The sequence below is a fragment of the Indicator indicator genome, chromosome Z (genome assembly GCF_027791375.1).
Source record: "Indicator indicator isolate 239-I01 chromosome Z, UM_Iind_1.1, whole genome shotgun sequence".
Classification (NCBI taxonomy): domain Eukaryota; kingdom Metazoa; phylum Chordata; class Aves; order Piciformes; family Indicatoridae; genus Indicator; species Indicator indicator.
Genome location: NC_072053.1, coordinates 66,547,360 through 66,560,039, shown reverse-complemented (window position 1 = coordinate 66,560,039; position 12,680 = coordinate 66,547,360). Strand labels below are relative to the sequence as shown.

The following is a 12,680-nucleotide window of genomic DNA, read 5'->3' as shown; positions in this document are numbered from 1 at the left end:
AGAACAAAGAGTTGTGGGTTTGCATGGTAATTTTCTAGATACCAGAACCAACGTAAATGAGGGGCAGAACTTCCTATTATTTTTATTCTGTTTACTCCACTGACATTTAAGCTGTCAAAAGAAAAGCAAAGTGACTACTAAGTATAAGGAAACATTCATTACTCAAACCAGAAAGCAGCAGATTTGGTGCAGTTATCTAATCTAAACATGTCAAAAGAAAATCCTGTCAAAGGTGGAACAAATAAATGATAAAGGCAGCCATTTTATCAGATATGCCCAGTAGAAAGAAAAGGTGAGAAAAAAATGCATATACACATTTATATCCAGTCTTCTGTTCAAGCCACTTCAAACTGAATATTTGGAAAAGAAAATATGGCAAATAGGGAAAAAAATGTGATTATAAAGATCTTTTTACACAACAAAAATTTATGAAGTGAAATAACTCTTCAGTAAAGATGTTCTCAACACTGGTTCTAAAATACCAACTTCAGCACTTAAAGAAGAGTACCTTTGATTATAACTTAACAAGAGAGAAGAGAATGTCAACATCTGCTAATTTGTCTTTTGTTTCTGCTGCACCACATTAAGGTCTACATAAGAAAAAACACTCCACTTACCAAGTGCACTTATAGCATCCTCAAAAAGATTTGATCGAGATGTATCACCTGTTGTACTGTAAGATGAAGACAAGTGCAATGGTAATTATAAAACTTTGGAAGACTTCCTGTTTTTCAAAAATAGCAGCAGCACTGTAACTCTAACAGCCCCTTTTCTTTCTAAAAGCCAAAAATGCTTTCCAAAGAGCTCTCTTGATCTTACAGCGAAACCAGAGTTTACAAACTTACTACCATTTTTAACACAAGGCCAACCTTCTCTTTTATGCCCCAGTAATACAGCTCTTGTCCATCTGCTCAGGGATTAGCCATATGCTTGCCTGAATGTTTTAAAGGGTGGGAGAACAAGGTGAATTTTTAAAAACACACAGGTGAATTTTTAAAAACTCACTACCTGCTTTCCCACAGTCCTCAGTTTGATCTTAATGAGGATACAATAAGGTCAGTGGAAAGCATTTATTAAAATCTCAGTATCCTACTTTCCCAAGAATATAAATTGCTAACATTTGTAACATTTGTTCCATGTCAAATTATCAAGGCTGTTAGATTACAGGAGTAAAGGTTCGCCCCCATGAACACCAACAAGCACAGAGGGGCACAGCACCAGGCGGAGGAGCCCCAGTTAGCTCAGTCACAGACAAAAGTGCCTTTTTCCTGGATCATCCCAGGACTGCAACTTAAAAGCATCAGCACCTTGGCGTTGGGGTGACACCTTGATTGGTCAGTGGGAGAGGCTATCCAGGTCTCCTTACAGATCAAGAGCATTACTGCCTACAGTGTGGTGCAACTGACTCACCATCAGGCGACAGGAAAAAGCATTTGGGGATTGTGCAGTACTTCATATGGGATATATAGGGGAAGAACCAAAGGCAGGGAAAGGGAAGCATCAAGGCACCTTGCAGGCGAAAAGCATGAGTAAAGAAAGTGAAGTGAAAGAGAGGAAAAGTGCAAGTGATATGTAAACATCACTTGCCTGGCCATGCCCTGCACCTATCACCAGTTTGCCCTGCCTTTTAAATAAATTCTAACTATTTTTCATGCTGGGTAGTCTATTTATTCTACATATATGTGTGTGGAAGCCAGTCTAATTGCCCACAACCGGACAGGGAACCATGATTCACAGGGATACATGTCTGTGGAGCCAGCAACTGCAGAAGGGGCCACAGGGGTCTACATGCTTGGGGTTCTGGCAACTGGGGAGACTAAAGTGCATGCATATTCTGCATGAATGCCTACGCTGGCATGTGTGTAATCACCAGCAAACATCATTCTTGATTACAGTGAGTAGGGTAAGATGCTTGAGAGATGGGTATTGAATGGCTACAAGTTAGAGTCAGCTGCTGGAGAGGGTCTGAGGAAGGAGCTGCTGGAAATACTGTAACACCTGGAGGTCAGTTACTGGTAGGCTTACATAGGCTTCAACCAGCTAGTGAAGAAACCCATTTGTGTATCCATGAATGAGGCAAATGTGTGACTAGGCGACTCAGGAACTAGACACCAGGGTCAGTGAATGTCTACAACCTGTTCCTGGGGGGATTCTCTGTGAGTGGGCATGTGCACATGCATGGAAAGGAATGTGAGTAACGGCAACTGGAGTGGGATTGTAGGGTTCAGGCAGTCACAAGGTCTCAAAAACTTGTGTGGGTGAGAGACCTAGGAGCCAGCTATCAAAACACACTATGTATGGTGAGCTACTAAGCTGATACTGTTTTTTTGTGTATGTATTTTGCACTAGCAGGTTTTGCCATAGGTTATCAAAAGATGTTTCAGAGCAGGGAACAGGATTCAACTGATAGTGTCCTATGTTTGCTGGGGTGCTGGTTTTATACTTGCCTGTGCTGATCTGTGCAGCCAGCCATATATACAGGTATATACATATATATATATATAGTACTTATGTACTGAGAATACTTGTTCCATCTTGATACTTCATAGATCTGGGAACCTGGAGCTGCAGCAGCCTGCCAGTTATCAGGCTGCTACAGCAACTCCTAACAGCAAGTGAAATGTCATCAGAAAATGACACTAAAAATCTACCAAGGTATGTAGACAGATGCATTTTTTAAATGTAAGAAACAGGTTGTTCTAACAAGAATGCTTGACTAGTATCTGTCACTAGTTAAGATTTACAACTGAAAAAGATCAAGGGCAAAACAGACACCAGCTCAATAGATTTTCAACAGCCTTAGTAATTTAACTTCTAAAGCAAATCAGAAACCTACTGAAATCGAGGCAGGTGGTAACTACAACGTATTTGTTAAAATATTCTCTTGCTTTTCTGTTAAGTATGTACACTCAAGCTCTTTTACTGCAGTCTTACTGTAACCTGCACATGGAAAACCTGGAAAGCACCGTTTCAGTATCAAAGAGTTGATCTAATCTTTGAATATGGCTGGACAAGCCAAACAGCAAAAAAACACCAACCACCAGCATTAAAAAAATTCTAAAGTTATTCAACTGATAAAGGAAGCTTCATTTATACTCTAGTTTTAAAATATGTCCAATTCTTGGAATTGTGAAATTAAATCAAATTAAGGTACTTACTACAAGAATTCTGCGATGACTTTTTCAAGATATCAGGCAATTGCCAATTTTGCTTCCTTATCATCAAATCATTATTTGATGGTGTTTAAATACAACCACTCCAAAAATTAATGTCTTGTGCATCAGTATTTAGGTAAGTAACACAAATGTAATTGAAAACCACTGTACAAAAAAACCTTGATGCTATCCATCTAAAGGGCCATTAAACTACAGTTAACAACATTTTTATCCATTACAATACTTCAGTAACTTAAAATGACCTAAAAAGGTTTCATTATACCACAGGGATGAAATGTCTAAGTTCCATTTGATTTTCTTAAATGTAGAGAACTGAGATTAAAATCCATGGGCAAAGGAATATTCAGAATACACAAGCTTGTAGAGCTTTAAAACATTACATGATTAAGAGAATACCATATCCTACATTTTGGAAAGAAAAGCTCTTTGCAGAAATTAAGAGACTCCTGCAGCAATGAAGAAATTATTGTTCAAATCTAACCAACGTGATTCAAAACATGATCAGAGGTCCAGGAAGACAACAGAACACATTCTTCAGAATTCTTTAAGAGCTTCATGGACACACAGATGAGTATCTGCAAATAATGTCAATCTGAAACTAAATCTGTGCCACATTAACTCTGAAATGCCTACAGCGAGCACACATCCTGTGTTATTTAACTCTCTACATCATACATTTAGTTCTAAGATCATACTTCCCACAGGACGAGGTCTAAGTGGGAAGGAACACTTTTCACTATCACTAAAGTTATACTTGAGCCACAGACTCAAGTTAAAATTAAGAAAGAAGAAAATTAAGTAGAACAGGCAAAATTGTTGGACTTCCACTGTAATGTAAAATTCACCATAAAATCAAAGCTGCAAGCAATAGAAATGGACAGAGAAGCCCTTTGTGGAGGCTCATTCATACCTGTCAGTTGCTAATGAGCTGAGAGCAGCTGGTGCCTCAGCAGGTGGGTTTTCTACTGGCTTCTCTTCTTTCGGAGCACTCACAGGTTCAGATTCACAAGCAACTGCATCTAGTGCTGGTGGTGGAGGGACAGGAGCTGGCACAGGGGCAGCAGCAGGGACTGGCGCAGTGACTGGTGTGGGAGCTGCAGTTGTCGAGCTAATAGTGGTAGTAGCATTTGACTGTTGAGTAGCTCCAGCTGCTGCTTTGGGCTACAGGAGGACAACAGAATTCAGACAACACAAAGCTCCTAAACCCATGCTTTTTAAGTTTTGTTAAAACTATTCGTGTTTGAAGTTTCTGCCCCAACACCCAGCATAACATTGAAACATTGCAAGACATTAAATCTGTAATGCCTCTTATTGTGTGTAAACATGCAACTGGTAGTGTCAGCACCGTACTTATTTAGACATCTATGCAATTCCAGTATCTGAGTATGATGTGAAATGTGTAAAGATACCATCTAAGTACTTACAGACTGCAATATCATAAACATGAAAACAATCCAGTTGTTTTACAAAAGTGCATTTTTCAGAAGGGATTAAAACAGCTGTCAAAGAATGTGTGGCAAGTTTAACAAGCATGAGGTTTTCACACCACACAAATGCGGACAAAGTAAGAAAGACAGAAATCATATTTTATGATGGACACTATTTGCTAGAAAACAAGGTACTAAAAAAAATTAAAAACTTCACCTGCAACAAGTTTTACTTAAGCATTATTTACAGTCCAAGCACTATGTAAATAACATTCCACATTCTTGAGTGAGCAACACAACTCCAGCAGAATCAAGGACTACCAAATCCACAAATCTGCAACAAATTTAGAGTGGGTAATACCTGCATTAACAACTGTGATTTAATCTTCACATCTCTGTTGGAAACATGAATTTTGCCTAGATGCAATATTGGTATCGTTACATTAAAATTACACTTTTCAGAAATCATGTAGCTTTCAACTAAGGTATGTTTTTGAAAGCTACACTAGAGCCCCTTACCTACAAATATCCTTAAGAAATCACAAGGCAGACGGCTATCTCTGCCTTAATGAGAGAAATAACTGAGTTTTAGGGAAAAGAAAAATAAAGAAAAACAACTACTTATTCAAGGTGAATCACTTTCAGGCAATGTTTGCTTAAACTCAGGAAAAACATACTTCCTCCTTTTGTATGCAAGGAAAGGGGAAGCTGAGAGTAACTTTCAACATGACAGGCACCTTAAAGAACATTTGAAGAAGCCTTCAAGAAAAACACGCCTGAGCATCGAAGTTAGCAATTGTGCTTATATAGCAGGGCATGTCTTACTCAGAAACTGAGCTTCAAGACTTAATAAAAACACCCGCAACACTGAAGTAAGGCCCAACTCCAAAACACAGGTTCTTTAATACAACAAGGTATTGCATTTAACAGAAAGTCTGTCTTCTGCTATAAACAAAACTTGAGCCATACTCTGAAATCCCATCTGCACCTGTTTTGTTGTACTGATAAACATCTCTTCTCCAGGCAAAGCACAGATGAGGACACTGTTTGTTCAGAAGACAGCAATAACAGTTACGTTCTAACAGAGAATCTAATAAGCCAGTAACAGAACAGAAGGGAAGGGCAACTGAATGGAAGATTACTTTGTCAGAAGGAGGACCTCTAATTCCAAGATCAACTTCATATTTCAAGACAGAGATGAAACCAGTCTTAGTCAGCTCTCAAGGGCCTGGAATGCCTAGAAAATCAGGCTTGATTTTCTTCTAGCTTGACTCCCAGAAGCAATCTGGTGACTGGTTAAGAGGACAGATAAGATACTTCAAACACATGTCACAGTCATTCCCTTCAAATTGCAGTTGCAGTTATTCAAAACTCACAGCTTATGTATCCTTTCTTTACTGGTTTGCACTGCTGAGCTTGACAAAGAAAAAGCCATGAATTTGAAAAGCAACATGGCACAACTCGAAGAGACCTGCACAGAGGATTTTGTAACAAACTATCTAGGTTCCCTTCTTTCTTTCAATAATATTGGTGGAAAAATAACAGAGACAGAAAAAAAGAACAAATAGTAAAATCAGCCACTGGAATTTTTTTTCTTTGAGGTACACATTCAGCACTGAACAGCAACAACAACCAGCGTGGGCATATTAGGACTGTGAAGCAGTGTTTTTCTACCTATTCACACAGCCATTGTTACTATTGACCAAAAATTTTGACAAGATTACATTCAAGTGGTTTTAAGAGCAGGCATATACAATTACTTTGTGGTTTAGGCCCAGCCAGCAACCAAGCCCCACGCCCTCACTCAGATGCTACCCCCCCACTCCTACCACCCTGGTGGGATGGGAAGATGGGGAGCAAAATGCCAAATCCCATGGGTTAAGAAAAGGAGAGTTTAATATAACAACACAGCGAAAAAAACAAGAGGAATAACAAAAATGCTAATAAAAATAATATATAAAGCCAGTGATATAAAACTCAGCCTGCTCACCTGATGCTACAGCTTCTGTGCCAAAATAAGCTTGGCATGCCCAGTGCAGCTCCACACTTACACAGCAGGGATAGCATCAGTATAGTACCCAACAGCCCACTGTCTGGTTCACTGTATGTCCTGGGTGTGGTCCCTCCTAGCTTCTTTTGAAGAAAATTTACCCTATCCTAGCCCAACACAGGACAATCACTCATCACAATGAAAAAATTAAATGAATGCAACTTCTTTTTCAAAAATAAGGACTACTCACTTTTGTCACCATAACCACCACGAAGTTCTTCTCATCAATTTTGTATTCTTTAAGAGCAGTATCATCATTAAGGATTTTGCCTGGGAAATTAAACAGATTATTTATAAATAAAGAACTTGTTATTTAACATACCATTAGATGATCTTGAGACTCCTACATACACACACAATTTAAAAAAGAAACATATTTCACGAGGATTTATAACCATTAACAGCCCTATCAAAAGTGTTTTGGCTATTAAGCTCTGGCAGTAGACCTTCTCTTCTGACAATGCCCACAGTACCAGTTAGTTTGAAGGCTGTTGCTGTAAGCACTGAAGCTGCTTCAGATCATTTAAAACCGTTGCATTAAATCTAGACAAAGACTTATTGGACCTCTGATGCTGATGGAAGTAATGTAGAGAACAGGCTTTAACATACAATAAGCTTAACAGAGTGACTTATGCCTGCTTATACACTCCAGACACTTCATATTTATTAAAATGTCTACGGCTTCCTGCCACAAATCAAGTTCATCTGCACTAGACGAGTTTGCAACTTTGTAACTGTAACAATTTGTTCTTAAGAAAATCAAGTGTTAGAAAAATATACAACCATTCTACATCCTGTTACCTTAACAGGAAGATTAAATTAAAAAATGGCAAGACTAAATCATGAATACACTTTTACTGCTTCATAAGGAGAGAAGGTACTGCAGACAAAGTAGACTTACCTCATATCTACAAGAACTCAGAAACACATTAAACCTGTGTTTGATTTTTGTCTGTAAGGGTTGTGGTAGCTGGGGAAGGAAGTATTGGTATTGCTTCAAGAAGGTCCTTCAGCTCTAAGTTAGACCAACCTCACCAAGGCTGAGTTAATCAGCGCTTGAGACAACATATTTAAGAGGAGAAAACCTCCTGGGCAGGTTCTTTTGTTTTAGGACTTGTTTTGGGGCAGTGGGAAGTGAGAGACAACCATGCAGATGCTGAGGTCAGCAAGGCTGGGAAGCATGCTGGAACAGACATTCCCCTTCCGCTTGTAGCAAGCTGGCAAGCAGCCCTTAGGCCAATGGTGGGGCAAAATCCTGTCTGTTGCCCATGGAGAACCCTATGCCAAAGAAGGGGACTTTGCCTGAAGAAGCCCATGACTGTAAATGAAGCCTGCACTGGAGCAATCCATCACTGGGAGGATGTAGCCATCAAAAGGAACCCACGCTGGTTGAAGAGACCTTTAGACCAACTGAAGGGCACCTACAGTAATATATATACACACACACATACATATATAGAGAGATATAGATATATACACACACACATATATATATACACACACACATATATATATACACACACACATATATATATACACACACACATATATATATACACACACACATATATATATATACACACACACAGAGCATGGGAAAAAACATGAGGCCCTGGAAACCAGCATATCACGGAAACTGACAGAGTGACTATCATAGAAATGTGGTGGGATGTCTCACACAAGTGAAGTGCCACTATCAATGGCTGCAAACTCTTCAAAAGGGATAGGCAAGGAAAGAGAGGCATTGGGGTGGGGTGATGTGTTAATGATTGTCTTGAGCTTAATGATTGTGATAATAACATTTTGAGTGTTTTTGGGTAAGAATCAGAGGGAAGCCCAACATGACAGATATCCTGGTGGGAGTCTTGTAGACCACACAGGCAGAATGAAGATACAAATGCAATTTCTGTAGGCATCAGGCAGAAGTCTTACTATCACCAGCCCTTGTTCTTGTGGAGTACTTCACCTTCCCTAATATTCCCTAACATCTGCTGGACATGTAATACAGCAGACAGGGAGCAGTCCCAGAGGTTCCTAGAATGTGTGGAGAACCTGCTGACACAGCCAGTGAAAGAGCCAGGCAGGGAAGATGCCCTGTTGGACTTGATGTTTGTGAACAGAGGGCTAGTGGGGGCTGTGTTGGGCACAGCCATCACTCATTTTTAAGAGTTCTCAGCTGCTGGAGAAGTAAAGACATCGGACATCAGAACTGCCACTTTGGAATTCTGGCAGGCAGACTTTGGCCTGTTTCAGAGATTGGTTGACAGAGTCCCTTGGGAGAGTCCTTAAGGGCTAAGGAGTCCAGCGGGGCTGGATACTACTCAAGACGAAAGTTTTAAAGGTGCAGGAACAGACCACCCCACATGCTAAAAGATGAGTCAGTAAGGAAGAAGGCCAGCCTGGCTGAATAGAGATCTGGGGAGAAACAGCGCATTTGTAGTCATTGGAAGAAGGAGAAGGCCACTCAGGAGGACTACAAATTTGCTGTGAGGCTATGCAGGGAGAAATTTAGAAGTGCCAAAGCCCAATTAGAAATTAATTTAACTTCAGCTGCTAAATAGAACCGCAACAAAAAGAGAACAAGAATATCCTTTGTTGGATCCAGGGGGGAAACATAGTGGTCAAGGATGAGGAAAAGGCTGAGGAGCTTGGTAACTTCTTTGCCTCAGTCTTTAGTAGTAAAACCAGTTGTTTCCTGGATACTCAGTCCCCTGAACTGGAAGGAAGGAATAGGCAACAGAACAAAGCTGTTAATGGCTCCAATGGCTGCCAATGGCTCCATGTCCCAGTGAAGGCCAGTAACAAGTGGAGTCCTCCAGGATCACTCCTGGGAACAGTCTTGTTTAACATATTTGTCGGTGACATGGACAGTGGCATTGAGTGCACCCTCAGCAAGTCTGCCAACAACACCAAGCTGAGTGGTGCAGCAGACATGCTGCAGGGAAGGGGATGGCATCCAGAAGATCTTGACAGGCTGAACAACCTCATGAGGTTCAAGGTCCTGCATCTGGGTTGAGGCAATCCCAAGCACAAATCCAGGCTGGGCAGTGACTGGCTGGAAAGCAGCCCTGAGGAGAGGGACTTGGGGGTGCTGGTGGATGAGAAGCTCAACATGAGCTGTCAATGTGCACTTACAGCCCAGAAAGCCAACCAGATCCTGGGCTGCATCAAGAGAAGTGTGGCCAGCAGGTCAAGGGAGGTGATTCTCCCCCTCTACTCTGCTCTGGTGAGACCCCACCTGGAGTACTGTGTCGAGTTCTGGAGCCTCTATTACAAGAGGGATATGGACATGCTGGAATATGTCCAGAGCTCTAAGTGCCACGAGAATGATAGAGGGCTGGAGCACCTCTCCTATGAGGAAAGACTGAGAGAGTTGGGGCTGTTCAGTCTGGAAAGGAGAAGGCTCCAACGTGAACATTTTGTGGCCTTTCAGTATCTGAAGGGGGCCTACAAGAAAGCTGGGGAGGGACTTTTTAGGCTATCAGGTAGTGATAGGACTAGGGGGAATGGAATAAAGCTGGAAGTGGGGAGATTCAGGCTGGACATGAGGAAGAAGTTCTTCCCCATGAGAGTGGTGAGAGCCTGGAATGGGTTGTCCAGGGAGGTGGTTGAGGCCTCGTCCCTGGAGGTGTTCAAGGCCAGGCTGGATGAGGCTGTGGCCAGCCTGATGTAGTGTGAGGTGTCCCTGCCCATGGCAGGGGGGTTGGAACTAGATGATCCTTGTGGTCCCTTCCAACCTTCACTGATTCTATGGTTCTCTAAGTGTATTTCTTCAGACAAATTTTCAACCTGAGGTTTCTGCAATCTTTCACACTGTCTGAAGGTACAAGTACTGTTGCAAAGTGCTCTTACGGATTTTGAATACAAAAGTACCAATGAACACTTAAGCTGTTGTGGTGTGTAGCTGTTTGTACAATCAATTTTTCAAACTCAAAGAATATCAGTAATACCTGCAACCTGATGTAGATGTGCCTTTGTTAGCATGAGGGTTGGGTTAGGCATCTCCAGAGGTCCCTTCCAACCCCTAACCTTCTATGGTTCTATAATCCGAGATGAGTTGATTAGGGACTTGTTGCAGTATTTAGACATATGCAAGTCTATGGAGCTGGATGGCATGTACCCAAATGTACTGAGAAAATGGGTAAGTGGCCACCAAGCCACTTTTCATCATTTAGTGGCACTCATGGCTAACTAGGGAGGTTCCAGCTGACTGGAGACTGGCCAATGTGACACTCATCTACAAGAACAGCCAGAAGGAGGATCCTGAGAACTACAGACCTGTCAGTCTGACTCTGGTGCAGGAGAGATCATGGAGCAGATCATCACAAGGGACATTATGCACCATGTGCAGAGCAATAAGGTGATCAGGCCCAGTCAGCATGGGATCATGAAAGGCAAGTCCTGCTTGACAAAGCTGATCTTCTTCTATGAAAAATGACCTGCTTACTGGATGAGGGAAGGGCTACATCTTGTTTATCCATATTTTAGTATTTGACACTGCCTCCCACAGCATCCTCCTGGAGAAACTGGCTACACATTGTGTGGATGGGTGGATGCTTTGCTGGGTTAAAAACTGTCTGAATGGCCAAGCCCAATGAGTGGAGATGAATGGAGTTCCAGTTGTTCACCAGTGGTTACAAGTGCCCCAGGGCTCAGTGTTTGGGCTAGTTCTCTTTAATATCTTTATCAATGATCTGGATGAGGGAACTGAGTGAACCCTCACTAAGCCTAAGTGCCAGTGTTGACCTCCCCAAAGGCAGAAAGGCTCTGCAAAGGGATGTGGACAGAGCGCATCAACGGGCTGAGGCAAGTGTATGAGGTTTAACGAGGCCAAGTGCCTGCACCCAGATCACAACAACCCCTTGCAACACTACAGTCTCGAGGCAGAGTGGCTAGAAAGTTGCCTGACAAAAAAGGGCTTGCGGGTGCTGGCGTGACAGCAGGCTGAATACGAGTCAGAAGTGTGCTCATGTGGCCAAGAAGGCCAACAGGATCCTGGCCTGTATCCAAAACAGTGTGGCCAGCAGGATCACAGAAGCAATGGTGAGACCACACCTTGAGTACTCTATTTAGTTTTGGACCCCTCACTACAAGAACAACATTGAGCTGCTGGAGCAGGTCCAAAGAAGGGCAACCAAACTAGTGAAAGGGCTGGAGAACAGGCCTTATGAGGAGCAGCTGACAGAACTGGGATTGTTTAGCCTGGAGAAGTGGAAGCTGAAGGGAGACCTCATTGCTCTCAACAACTACCTATAAAGGAAGCTGTACGAAGTTGGCCTCTTCTCCCTAGTATCGAGTGATAGAATGAGAGTAAATGGCCTGAAAGTGTCAGGGGATTTAAGATTGAATATTAGGAAAAATTTCTTTATGGAAGGAGTGATCAGGCATTGGAGTAAGTTGTCCAGGGAGGTGGTGCAGTCATTATTACTGGAGATGTTAAAAATGTGCAGAGATAGCCCTTTGGGATGTGGTTTAATGGCCACAGCAGTTAATGGTCGGACTCGATGATCTCAAGACATCTTTTCCAACCAAAACAATTCTATGATGCTATGAGAGTTCATGCAGACTTGTCACCTGTGGGATGGATGCCACAGTGCATTGAGGAGTTGTCCCCTGGGATGCAATGAGCAGCAGAAACACATGGGATGGACTGGGCCCAAGAAGAAGGGAAGGGTGAGGGGAAGTTTATCTAAGATCTTTTTGTCTTTACTACTGCCCTACTTTGAGTCAATCAGTGCAAGTCTTGTTTAAATTGATTTTTTTTCCCCCAAGTCAAGTCTGTCTTTCACGACCATAATAGTGAGTGTGCCCTCCCTGTCCTTGTCTTAATTCTAAAGCTTTTTGTTCTATTTTCTCCACAAGCAGGTAGGAGTGAGTGAGTGCGTGGCTGTGTGGTTGCTTTGCTGCCAGTTGGGTAGGCTTAAGACATGACTAAACCACAGCGACTTGTGGGGGTTTTTTTTAGGATAAACCAATTTAGAGGCAGTGCCACAAATCAGAAAAGTAAGTCTGCATTTCAGTGAGTTT

The 12,680-nt window shown here is 42.0% G+C and overlaps 1 protein-coding gene across 2 annotated transcripts in view; it reads right to left on the bottom strand.

Annotated features, from left to right (window-relative positions):
• RAD23B (RAD23 homolog B, nucleotide excision repair protein) overlaps window positions 1-12,680 on the bottom strand; it is a 49,500-nt gene that overhangs the window by 10,582 nt on the left and 26,238 nt on the right. For both annotated transcript variants that reach the window (XM_054397378.1, XM_054397379.1), the window contains exons 3-5: window positions 6,844-6,923; window positions 4,087-4,337; window positions 618-673 (exon numbers count right to left, since the gene is read on the bottom strand). In XM_054397378.1, coding sequence (XP_054253353.1) covers window positions 618-673; window positions 4,087-4,337; window positions 6,844-6,923 — 387 coding nt within the window. The remainder of the gene's footprint in view (window positions 1-617; window positions 674-4,086; window positions 4,338-6,843; window positions 6,924-12,680) is intronic.